Raw genomic sequence first — 12,405 nt, forward strand, 5'->3', positions numbered from 1 at the left:
AAGAATCCTAGGGATGCCTAGCTATCTACAAGCACATTATATCACTATATTACACAACCTCGTCTACCACACTTTACACGCTATTTGTGCACCAACTCTCTTTTTTTTATCTCTTCCATTGTTGGCTTCAGTCAAAATTTTATGCTGCTCCCATGTGACAGGAAAATGGCTTTCCATTTGTGGCCACAAGTTTAGTTTCAGGCACTTCTGAGGTTTTGCACTTCCTACAGCCTGTTGCTGAAAAATTGTATCTGTGCCATGCCTTGACCTCAGTTTGTTGAGCAAGTCTCATGTAAGCCTTTTTTATTACTAATTATCATGATTATTCCCTTGTTATGTTTGTTCTGTAGCCTGAAAATGTTGCAACTCCATTCAGAAATTCCTCTTAAAATGATGGGGCGGATGATGGCTCAAGAACTGCCCTCTGCTGTCCCAAGCTAAGTAACATTCAGTATCCTGGTAGCCATACAGATGGCAAATGTAAAGACAAGGCCAAAAGTGTCTACTTCCCATTCAAAAGATTTGTTGGTGCAGAAATAGGCTGTTGCGCCCCTCCTTCTGGGGCAACTCATTTCCTTTTTGCAGAGTGAATGCAGAAGTATCAGTTGCATTGATATGCATCAAGATCAAAGTGCCTAATATCTGAGTAAATTTTGTGACCATGATCCTGGGCAACAATAACTTACATTTATATAGCGCCTTTACCATAGTAAAATGTCCCAAAGTGCTTCACAGGAGTGTTATCATACAATGTCGAGCCACCTCAGGAAATATTATGATAGATGACCAAAAGCTTGCTCAGAGATGAGTTTGAAGGAGTGTCTTAAAGGGGGAGAGAGTGGCAGAGAGGTTTAGGGAGGGAATTCCAGAGATTAGGGCCTTGGCAGCTGAAGGCACGGTCACCTCTGGTGGAGCAATTAAAATGGTGCAGCAGTTACACTGGATCCTGCAAATGTTAATCTCTGCTGGAATTTTGGCCAGAGATATGACAAAAATATCCAGTTTATTGAGATACTGGTGGGGGAATAGGACCACTTTCAAGTGGCATAACATGGTAATGCCCATAGTTTTTCTCACTTGCTAAGTAATTTCCTCTGTTTGTAAATAAGCCTGTGGAAACTTGATATAGTTAACATTCTAGGTGACCTTGTAATGCATTGAGCCTCCATCATGGGGACAATTGGGTCTAATTTGAACAGGCGTTAGTGTTGTGGTGAAGGCGTTAGAACAACTATATCAAATCCTTTCAGCACTGTTGCTGCTCTAGCGTGCCTTGCAGTATCAAGGTTACTTCTGACACTATCTTGCAGTCCCATAAACAGTACCAGCAAGATAACTGGAGCTGCATCATCTCAAAAGTTCCCTTTCCAAGTTATTTACCATCCAGACTTCATGTTGTTCCCATCAGTTTATCATTGTTAAATAAAAATACTGTAATTCCCTACTTAAGACCATTGAGCAAGCTCTACCTGCATAGTAGCTGAAGGAGGAGGCCTGCTGTCACCTTTTCAGGACCATCAGAAATGAGCAACAAAAAGTGCAGCTGTGTCAGTCTTGCCACTTCTGCAGAACATTTTTTTAAAACACAATAAACCTGAAATTTGAAAGTGCCATATATATTGAGTAGCTCAACAATAGATTGTAGAGAGAACAGGTTGCCCTCAGGAGTCAATCATTCACCTTCAAAAATTGGTTCAATTAATAACACTTGCATCCTGTCTCCTGCATAACACCATTGAAATGAGTTAGTTTGTGCTGTGTGTGTACAGGATACCACTGTCTGGAAATGCATTCAGCTGTTTGATTTCATTGTCTAGGAGACAATGATTGGCAAAATGTGCACCGTATGCTTGAGTTCACTGACAAGGTTATAGGCCATTTAACTGGTGCCAGTGCCCACTGTGCTATTTTCAGTCAAGAAGCCTTGGAGGAGTGTAGCCACACTAATTGATTACTCTTCACAGTTTGACAGTGCATGTTGAGTTCTGCTGTTGGTTTCTGCTTGCAAAGCACAATACTTTTGGATACAGGTCAGTGGTTTCCAAGATATGCTAATGATTGAGAACAGACACAGACTGTGGTAAATAAGGTTGGTGAGCTGCAGGTTTGGGTGCCTACGTGGGAATATGATATGGTGGTGATAACGGAGACTGGCTCAAAAAAGGCAAGATTGGGTCCTAAATATTCCTGCATACAAGGTGTTCAGGAAAGGTAGGAAAGGCGAGAGAGGAGGAGGGATGGCACTATTGATTTAAGGAGAATATTACAATGCTGGAGAGAGGGGATGTCCTAGAGGGGTCAAGGACAGAATCTATTTGGTTAAAGCTAAGAAACAATAGAGGTATCATTACGTTCTCAGGGTATTCTATAGGCCCTAACTAGTGGGAAAGATATCGAGGATCAAATTTGCTAGGAAATTACAGACAGGTGCAAAAACTATAGAGTGGTTGTAATGGAGACTTTATCTGAATATAGACTGGGGTGCTAGTAATGTAAAGGGCAGAGAGGCGGAAGAGTTTCTGAAGTGTTCAAAAGAATTTTCTATATCAGTATTTTTTTTCAAAAGTATACTTTATTCATTAAAATTTGCAAAAAATACATATCAAAACAGTTCAAATTTCACATTTTGGAAAGCATAATAGCAATCAGATTCCTTCAATACAGAACATGAGTTGCCTCACAACTCTTGCCATTCCTTTTTATATGCAATGTACATTTACATTACACAGCATAAGCATTTTTGGTGCATACAGCCCGAGGGGTTTTACACAGGTTCCAGCCCCTCGGTTCCCTATGGCGGGAAGATCTTACACAGTGGCCTTTCCCCATTGATTCTTTGCGGCCTCTTTCCCAAGCTTCCCTCAGCACATAGTCCTGGACCTTGGAATGTGCCAGCCTGCAACACTGGGTCGTGGAAAACTCTTTGCACTGGAAGACCAGCAAGTTTCGGGCAGACCAAAGTGTATCCTTCACCGAGTTGAAGGTCCTCCAGCAACAGTTGATGTTTATCTCTGTGTTTCCAGTCCCACGAGGAAGGAGGCATTGCTGGATCTGGTTCTGGGAATGAGGTGGGAACCAAGTGTCGATAGGAAAACATTTAGGGTACAGTGATCTTGGGTTTAGGTTAGCTATGGAAAAGGACAAGGGCAATTGAGAGTAAAAATAATTAATTGGGAAGGCCAGTTTCAATGGGGTGAGAACTGATCTGACCCAGGTAAATTGGAATCAAAGATTGGCAGTCAAAACTGTAATGGAACAATGGGCTGCCTTTAAAGAGGAGATAGTTTGGGTACAGTTGAAGTACATTCCCACGAGGGAGAAAGGTAGGACAAACAAAGCCAGAGGTCCCTGGATGACAAAAGAGATGGAGAGTAAAATGAAGCAAAAAAAAGGGTGCGTATGACCGGTGTCAGCTTGAGAATATTAGTGAGAACCAGACTGAATATAGAAGGTTCAGAGAAGAAGTGAAAAAAAAATGAGAATCAAGCAAAGAGAGGGTGTTTAAGCATGGAGGCAGAAGGCATGGCTGAGGTACTAAATCTTCGCATCTGTCTTTACCAAGGAAGATGCTGCCAAAGTTGTAGTGAAAAAGGAGGTAGTTGAGACACTGGATGGGCTAAAAATTGATAAAGAGGAGGTTTTAGAAAGATTGGCTGTACTTAAAGTTGATAAGTCACCAGGAGCAGAGCAGTTGCATCTAAGGATACTGAGGGAAGTAAGAGTGAAAATTGTGGAGGCACTGGCCATAATCTTCCAATCCTCCTTAGATACGGAGGTAATAATGTCAGAAAACTGGAGATTTACAAATGTTACACACTTGTTCAAAAAAGGGTGTAAGGATAAGGTCAGCAACTATAGGCCAGTCAGTTTAACTTCAATGGTGGGAAAGCTTTTAGAAACGATAATCTGGGACAAAATTAACAGTCACTTGGACAAATGTGGATTAATTAAGACAAGCCAGCACAGATTTGTTAAGGACAAATCATGTTGATTGAATTTTCTGATGTGGTAACAGAGAAGGTTGACGAGGGTAATGCGGTTGATGAGGTGTACGTAGGCTGCCAACAGGTATTTTATAAAGTGCCAATTAACAGGCTTATCAGCAAAGTTGAAGCCCGTGGAATAAAAGGGACAGTGACAGCATGGATACAAAGTTGGCTGAGTGACAGGAAACAGAGTAGTGGTGAATGGTTTGTTTTTCGGACTGAAGGAAGGTATATATTGGGGTTCCCCAGGGCTTGGTACTAGGACCACTGCTTTTCATGATCTATATTAATGACCTAGACTTGTGTGTGCAGGGCACAATTTCAAAATTTTCAGGTGACACAAACCTTGGAAATATTGTGAATTGTGAGGAGGATAGTGATATATTTCAAGAGGACAGACAGGCTGGTGGAATGGGCAAACGCGTGGCAGATGAATCTTAATGCAGAGAAGTGTGAAGTGATACATTTAGGTAGATAGAATGAGGCAATCCAATATAAAATAAAGGGTACAATTCTAAAAGGGGACAGTACAATTCTAACGGAGGTGCTGGAGCAGAGCAACCTGGGGGTATATATGCACAGATCATTGAAGGTGGCAGAGCAGGTTGAGAAAGCACTTAATAAAGCATGGGGGATCCTGGGCTTTTATAATTAGAGGCATAAGAGTACAAAAAGCAAGGACGTTATGTTGAACGTTTATAAAACACTGGTTCCACCTTAACTGAAGTATTGTGTCCAATTCTGGGCACCGCACTTTAGGAAGGATGTGAAGATATTGAAGAGAGTGCAAAAAGATTTACGAGAAGGGTTCCAGGTATGAGAGACTTCAGTTATGTGGATAGATCGTTGAAGCTGAGGTTTTCATTTGGGAAGACAAGGTTGAGAGGAGATTTGATAGAGGTGTTCAGAATCATGTGGATCTAGGCAGAGTCGATAGGGAGAAACTGTCCCCATTGGTGGAAGGGTTGAGAACCAGAGGACAGTGATTTAAGATGATTGGCAAAAAACCAGAGGCAACATGTGGAAAAACTTTTTTAAGCAGTGAATGGTTAAGATCTGGAATGCACTGCCCGAGTGTCTGGTGGTGGCAGATTCAATCATGACTTTCAAAAGGAAATTGGATAATTATCTAAAGACAAAACATTTGCTGGGCTGCAGGGAAAATACAGGAGAGTGGGACTAGCTGAGTTGCTCTTACAGAGAGCAGACATGGACATGAAGGGCTGAATGGCCTTCCTCTGTGCTGTAACTGTTCTATGATTCTAAATGATGGTAGATCACTCATTTTTCATATGGAGTTTACATGCTGTTGTTTCCATCATCCTCCCTGCTGGACCTTAGTTTTTTGAAGGTTGAATAATTGGGATTGAGTGTTACAGGAATGGATTGAAGCCTAACCAATTATGTCGCTATGGAACAATGTAGAATGTTTTGGTACAGGACAGGAATATGTGGAGGAAGTGTTTGCTTTTTTTGAGGGCTTACCTGGTATTAATCAGAATCCTTAGGAATTTTGTATTGTGTTTGTTGGAGACCATGATAATGTAGTTTGCATATTATATTGGACGGGATGGGCTTGATGGTTTATCACAAATCTTATGCCTTTAAAAAAAGAACTGATGAACTTGTATTTATATAGCACCTTTCACGACCTCAGGACATCCCAAAGCGCTTTACAACCAATGATGTACTTTTGAAGTGTGGTTATTGTAATGTAGGAAGCAAGGCAGCCAATTTGCTTAGAGCACAATCCCGCGAACAGCTAGATTGATTCCTGGGATATGAGAGTTGACCTATGATGAGAGGCTGAGTAAATTGGATTTGTATTCTCTGGAGTTTAGAAGAATGAGAGGTGAGCTCATTGAAACATTCAAGATTATGCAGGGGCTTGACAGGGTAAACACAGTGGTTGTTTCCTCTGGCTGCGGAATCTAGAACACGGGAGCACAGTTTCACAATGAGGGGCTGATCATTTAGAGCTGAGATACCGCTGCCAGCGGTGGTAGTAGAAGCAGATACATTAGGGGCATTTAAGCGACTCTTGGATAGGTACATGGATGATAGTAGAATGAAGGGTAGGTAGTTAGTTTGATCTTAGAGTAGGTTAAAGGTTCGGCACAACATCGTGGGCCATGTCCAGGCTATGTCCAGACTGGCCAAGAGAGTGTGGGAAAATGGCGCACTGACACGGAACACAAAAGTCCGAGTGTATCAGGCCTGTGTCCTCAGTACCTTGCTCTACGGCAGCGAGGCCTGGACAACGTATGCCAGCCAAGAGCGACGTCTCAATTCATTCCATCTTCGCTGCCTTCGGAGAATACTTGGCATCAGGTGGCAGGACTATATCTCCAACACAGAAGTCCTTGAAGCGGCCAACACCCCCAGCTTATACACACTACTGAGTCAGCGGCGCTTGAGATGGCTTGGCCATGTGAGCCGCATGGAAGATGGCAGGATCCCCAAAGACACATTGTACAGCGAGCTCGCCACTGGTATCAGACCCACCGGCCGTCCATGTCTCCGTTATAAAGACGTCTGCAAACGTGACATGAAATCGTGTGACATTGATCACAAGCCGTGGGAGTCAGTTGCCAGCATTCGCCAGAGCTGGCGGGCAGCCATAAAGACAGGGCTAAATTGTGGCGAGTCGAAGAGACTTAGTAGTTGGCAGGAAAAAAGACAGAGGCGCAAGGGGAGAGCCAACTGTGCAACAGCCCCAACAAACAAATTTCTCTGCAGCACCTGTGGAAGAGCCTGTCACTCCAGAATTGGCCTTTATAGCCACTCCAGGCGCTGCTTCACAAACCACTGACCACCTCCAGGCGCGTATCCATTGTCTCTCGAGATAAGGAGGCCCAAAAGAAGAGTAGGTTAAAGGTTCGGCACAACATCGTGGGCCGAAGGGCCTGTGCTGTTCTATGTTCTATTGTACACATTGTACAGCGAGCTCGCCACTGGTATCAGACCCACCAGCCGTCCATGTCTCCGCTTTAAAGACGTCTGCAAACGCGACATGAAATCCTGTGACATTGATCACAAGTCGTGGGAGTCAGTTGCCAGTGTTCGCCAGAGCTGGCGGGCAGCCATAAAGACGGGGCTAAAATGTGGCGAGTCGAAGAGACTCAGTAGTTGGCAGGAAAAAAGACAGAAGCGCAAGGGGAGAGCCAACTGTGCAACAGCCCCGACAAACAAATTTCTCTGCAGCGCCTGTGGAAGAGCCTGTCACTCTAGAATTGGCCTTTATAGCCACTCCAGGCGCTGCTTCACAAACCACTGACCACCTCCAGGCGCGTATCCATTGTCTCTCGAGATAAGGAGGCCAAAGAGATTCTATGTTCTAAATTTCTTCATAGAGTCGTGAATCTTTGGAATTCTCTACCCCAGAGGGTTGTGGATGCTTCATCATTGAATATATTTAAGGTTGGGATAGATAGATTTTTGGTGTCTCTGAATCAAGGGGTATGGGGAGCAGGTGGGAAAGTGGAGTTGAAGCCTAAGATCAACCATGATCATATTGAATGGTGGTGCAAGATCAATGGGCCATATTGTCTACTACTATTTCTTATGTTCTTAGCAGTGTGGTAATGACCAGATTTTTAGTGATGTTTGTTGAGGAAAAGTGTTTGCCAGGACACCAAGAGAATACCCTTGCTGTTTGAAAAGGTGCCACAGTTTTTTTTACGTCCACTTGAGAGGGCTGTCAGGGCCTTCGTTTAATGTCTTGTCCCATTATTCAGTAATACAATGACGTGTGAACCTATGTGACTTTATGTGCAGGCGAGAGTGCTGCCCACTGAGCCACGGCATACACAGTCAAATACAAAATAAAAACAGAAAATGCTGGAAATACTCAGCAAGTCAGACAGCATCTGTGGAGAGAGAAACCATTAACATTTCAGGTCGATGACCTTTCATCAGAACTGGGAAAAGTTAGAGATGTAATAAGTTTTAAGAAAATACAGAGTCAGTGAAAAGGGGAAGGGTGGGAAAAGAACAAAAGGGGGAAGGTCTGTGAATAGTGTGGTAGGCAGGAGAGATTAACTGACAAACGGGTTAATGGTGCGAAGCAAAAGGGAGTGACAATGGGACAAATAAACAAAAGATATCTAGAGAAGATGTGAATGGTAGAATGATGAATAGCTGCTATTCAAAAAGAAAGAGAGAAATAAAAGAAAAAGCAAAACCAGCAAAGAAAAGGGAAATAAAATGTGGGCAGCGGGTTACAATCTGGAATTGTTGAATTCAGATTCTGGAAGGCTGTAAAGTGTCCACTCGAAAGATGAGGTGCTCTTCCTCGAGCTTATGTAGAGCTTTGTTGGAACACTGCAAGAGGCTGAGGACAGAGCTGGGAGCCACGTGGCGAATTAAAATGACAGGTGACTGGAAACTCAGTCACACTTGTGGACTGAAGGGAGGTGTTTCCCAAAGTGCTCACCCAATGTGAGTTTGCTCTCCCCAGTGTAGAGTAGACTGCAGTGTAAAATATATCTGAGCTTCCGCTCACTCTGGTTTACCATCCTCCCAATCTAATCTTGAAAGGTGCTGGATTAATACAGTTTAGCAGTGACAGCTGCTGCTTGAGAATCCTGATTGGAGAGTTTTTCTTGTGTTTTAAATTTAAGCTGGTTTTACTCATGAAAATGAATAGAAACATCTAGATGAATAGAAGCTGTGCAATGCTTCACCTCTATCTATGGGGCCCATTGAAAATCTCAATGAATGGCTGCAACCATCTTGTGTACAATCACTAATCTCTACTGTGAGAAATATCTACAGTCCCTCAGGATATAGATAGGTTGAGTAAGCGGGTAAAAACTTGGCAGATGGAGTTTAATGTAGGAAAGTGTGAGGTCATGCACTTTGGTAGGAAGAATCAAAAGGCAGACTATTATTTAAATGGAGAGAGACTCCAAAAAAGTGCAGCACAGAGGGATCTGGGTGTTCCCGTGCATGAAACACAAAAAGTTAGCATGCAGGTGCAGCAAGTAATTAAGAAGGCAAATGGAATTTTGATCTTTATTGCGAGGGGTTTGGAGTTTAAAAATATGGAAGTTTTGTTACAACTGTATAGGGTGTTGGTGAGGCTGCATCTGGAGTACTGGGTACAGTTTTGGTTCCCGTATTTAAGGAAGGATATACTGGCATTGGAGGCAGTTTAAAAGAGATTCACTAGGCTGATTCCTGGGATTAAGGGGTTGACTTATCAAGAACAGCTAAACAGGTTAGGCCTTTATTCATTAAAGTTTAGAAGAATGGGGGGTGATATTATTGAAACGTTCAAGATTGAGGGGGCTTGACAGGGTAGATGTTGAGAAGATGTTTCCACTAGTGGGGGAATCTTGAACTAGGGGACGTAGTTACAGAATAAGGGGACACTCATTTAAGACTGAGATGCGAAGGAATTTCTTCTCAGAAGGTCTGGAAATGTCTGGAATTCTTTATCCCAGAGCATTGTGGAGACTAGATCACAGAAAGTATTTAAAGAGGAGCTGGATAGATTTTTGAAATATTGGGGAGTTGAGGGCTATGAGGAGCTGGCACGAAACAGGAGTTGAGGTCTGGGGCAGATCAGCCATGATCTTCTTGAATGGCGGGGCAGGATTGAGGGGCTGAATGGCCAGCTCCTGCTCCTATTCTGTTCTTATGTTCTCAACTTCCATTTTTAGCTATGGTACTTCCAGAGCGCTTGTGCATTATTCAGGTATGTATCTCCAGACTCCACTGAACACTGCAGTGCAAAGCAGGTTGAGCAGTGCCTCACTCTTGATTCTCTACCAGTTTAATTGCACTTCTACAGTTCTACACAAATTTCACCTGTCACTTTTCTGAGTGACGCTGAGTTTGAAATGCTGTATTAAAGAATGCTGGGGTTCTTGAAGTTAGCTGTTATGTCCCATTCGCTAATCTGTAAGGTGGGCTGGAATTTAACATGGGTATTTGGTAACACAAACAGTCGACTGAGTCAAAGTACCTCCCTAATGCAGTGATGTTTTGTGTCGAGATCCAAATCTGTTACATGCACTTTGCTTCTCTTCCCAGAACAATCAAGCAGATCTGGAGAATGCAACAGAAGTGCTGTCTGGCTATCTGGAGAGGGACATTTCCCAGGACTCCCTGCAGGACATCAAACAGAAAGTTCAAGACAAGTACAGGTGGGATGAAATCAATATAGTAATTATTGCTGACAAGTATCTTCCTTCTGTGCCCACTGCTTCTCCTCACCGAAAAAAATCCATTTCAGGGGGGGAAGCAGATGTTTTCTTTAACTGTGTCCTGGTGAAACCTACACAGACTCTTAATGCAGGCTTGGAGGGCCGAAGGGCCTGTTCCTGTGCTGTAATTATCTTTGTTCTTTGTTTTATCTTTGTTCAAATGAACGTGCTGGTGCACAATTGCAAAAATTGTTAAAGAAACCATGTCCATATAATAGTTTTTTTCCAATGGATGATTGGACTTATAGATATAAGGCTAAAGTATCCAGAAGACTGTACCAAATGTGAGCAGTCTAACTTTCTGTGACCCTCTTATGCCTCCTGGGCCCCCTCTTCCTGCAAAGTGTGGTGCTTTTAGCGCAGATGCAAAGATAGACCTATTACCAGGGCCATCCACTCAATAATTAACTAATGATTAAAATGCTGACTTTTGGTGATTTCAACCTCAGGTTTGCAAGTTGTTATAGCCTGTTGTCAGTTTGATATTTGGAGACTTTATAAGCAGAAATGGTTTGTCATTTGGTGCTAGAGTCAAGTCTATCTTGTATTTTGTGCCATGAAGGAACTTGGGTCTTCCACTAGCCATAGGACCTGTCAGACAATGAGAGTGAGTCCAACTTTATTTAAGTATATGTAGCTGAAATAACTACTTTCTACATATATGTGAAAAGAAAGACTTGCATTTTCACATCACCTCTCTCAAACATCTCTAAATGCTTCAGGTACAACAAATTACTCTGCAATGTAATCACTGTAAGGGAAGCAAATGTAGAATCCATCTTATGTACAGCATAATCCCAGAAACAGCAGTGAGTGAATGACCAGTTGATTTGTTTTTGATGATGGTGGAGGAAGAATGTTGCCAGGACTCTGCGAGGGATCTCGGGCAATGTTAGCTATCAGGCAGATAGTGTTTCTGACAGTACAGGGCTTCCTCAGTATTATGGTAAAGTATCAGCCAAGGGCGGCACAGTGGCGCAGCGGTTAGCACTGCAGCCTCACAGCTCCAGCGACCCGGGTTCGATTCTGGGTACTGCCTGTGTGGAGTTTGCAAGTTCTCCCTGTGACCGCGTGGGTTTCCACCGGGTGCTCCGGTTTCCTCCCACAGCCAAAGACTTGCAGGTTGAGAGGTAAATTGTCCATTGTAATTGCCCCTAGTGATGGTGGGGATGTGGTAGGGAATATGGGATTAATGTAGGATTAGTATAAATGGGTGGTTGTTGGTCGGCACAGACTCAGTGGGCCGAAGGGCCTGTTTCAGTGCTGTATCTCTAAATAAATAAAAAAATAAATAAATTATGCACTAAAAGCCCTGGAATGGGGCTGAAATCTACAACCTTTTGAATCTGGCAAGCGTGTTATCAGTGGAGCCAAGCTGACACTGGTGGGCCAAAGCTGGTTGAGTTTGTGACCCTTAATCTCTTGATTTAAGTAATGGGCCTGATAAACCTTAGCTGTTGGCATGGGTTAAACCTAGTTCCTTGAACAGTTTGGTCCTTCCTTTGGTGAATGGTTGCTATTGATCTAAAACTACTATACTAGAGAATCGGTGAATCTGATCAAGGTACTTGATATACCAAGATGCATCACAGTAGATTGGTTACTTACAAGCACTGTAATGAAGGAAAGTATTTTCCTCAGCTTTTCATGTAGGGTTTGTTAAATGATGCTAACACCTTTCCCGTAGTCTTGCTCTCTGCCTTTTTATATTGGGATTTCTGCATTGATCAACTTCATTGGGGTGATTGGACCTGTTTAATATAAAGCTTTTAACAAGAATGAGTACTGCTAGTCACCTAAATAATCACATTTTTGACCTGTGCCTTGCCTTTTAAATATGCTTTGCTTATTAATATTTCTTTTGTCTCACCTGTATGTTTCATGAATTTATTCTTTGTGCTGGCTATTTTGTGTCATTGGAGTCTCAAACATCAGCATATTTAACCTCTAAGCTGATCTTTGTGTAGTCTGCAGCATTTTACATCTCTTAAATGGGCTGTTCAAACCTATTGGCTGCATTCCTCTCAAAGTAGCTGGTAGGTTTAAGCTTTTTGATCTCAATCTATTCACCCTCCCTACTTTCTTGGGCATGTTTTTGCAGTCCTGTACCATACAGGTGCTGATGAAGGCCATAACCTGAAATATTAACCTCTTCGTTTAGGTGGCTATCTGACCTGTTATGCTTTATTTAGACTGACTATTCTGTT

General features: G+C 42.7%; 1 protein-coding gene across 2 annotated transcripts in view; it reads left to right on the forward strand.

Annotated features, from left to right (window-relative positions):
• The window catches only part of LOC137350716 (E3 ubiquitin-protein ligase ARIH1), a 96,029-nt gene that overhangs the window by 82,080 nt on the left and 1,544 nt on the right, over positions 1-12,405 (forward strand). Inside the window, exon 13 of one of the 2 annotated variants that reach the window (XM_068015639.1) lies at positions 351-6,211. In XM_068015639.1, the coding sequence (XP_067871740.1) occupies positions 351-389 (39 nt within the window). In that variant the 3' untranslated portion in view covers positions 390-6,211. Of the gene's footprint in view, positions 1-350; positions 6,212-10,025; positions 10,139-12,405 lie in introns of those variants that run through there. The other variant, XM_068015638.1, reaches the window with a different exon arrangement.

The sequence above is a fragment of the Heterodontus francisci genome, chromosome 35, assembly GCF_036365525.1.
Source record: "Heterodontus francisci isolate sHetFra1 chromosome 35, sHetFra1.hap1, whole genome shotgun sequence".
Taxonomy (NCBI): domain Eukaryota; kingdom Metazoa; phylum Chordata; class Chondrichthyes; order Heterodontiformes; family Heterodontidae; genus Heterodontus; species Heterodontus francisci.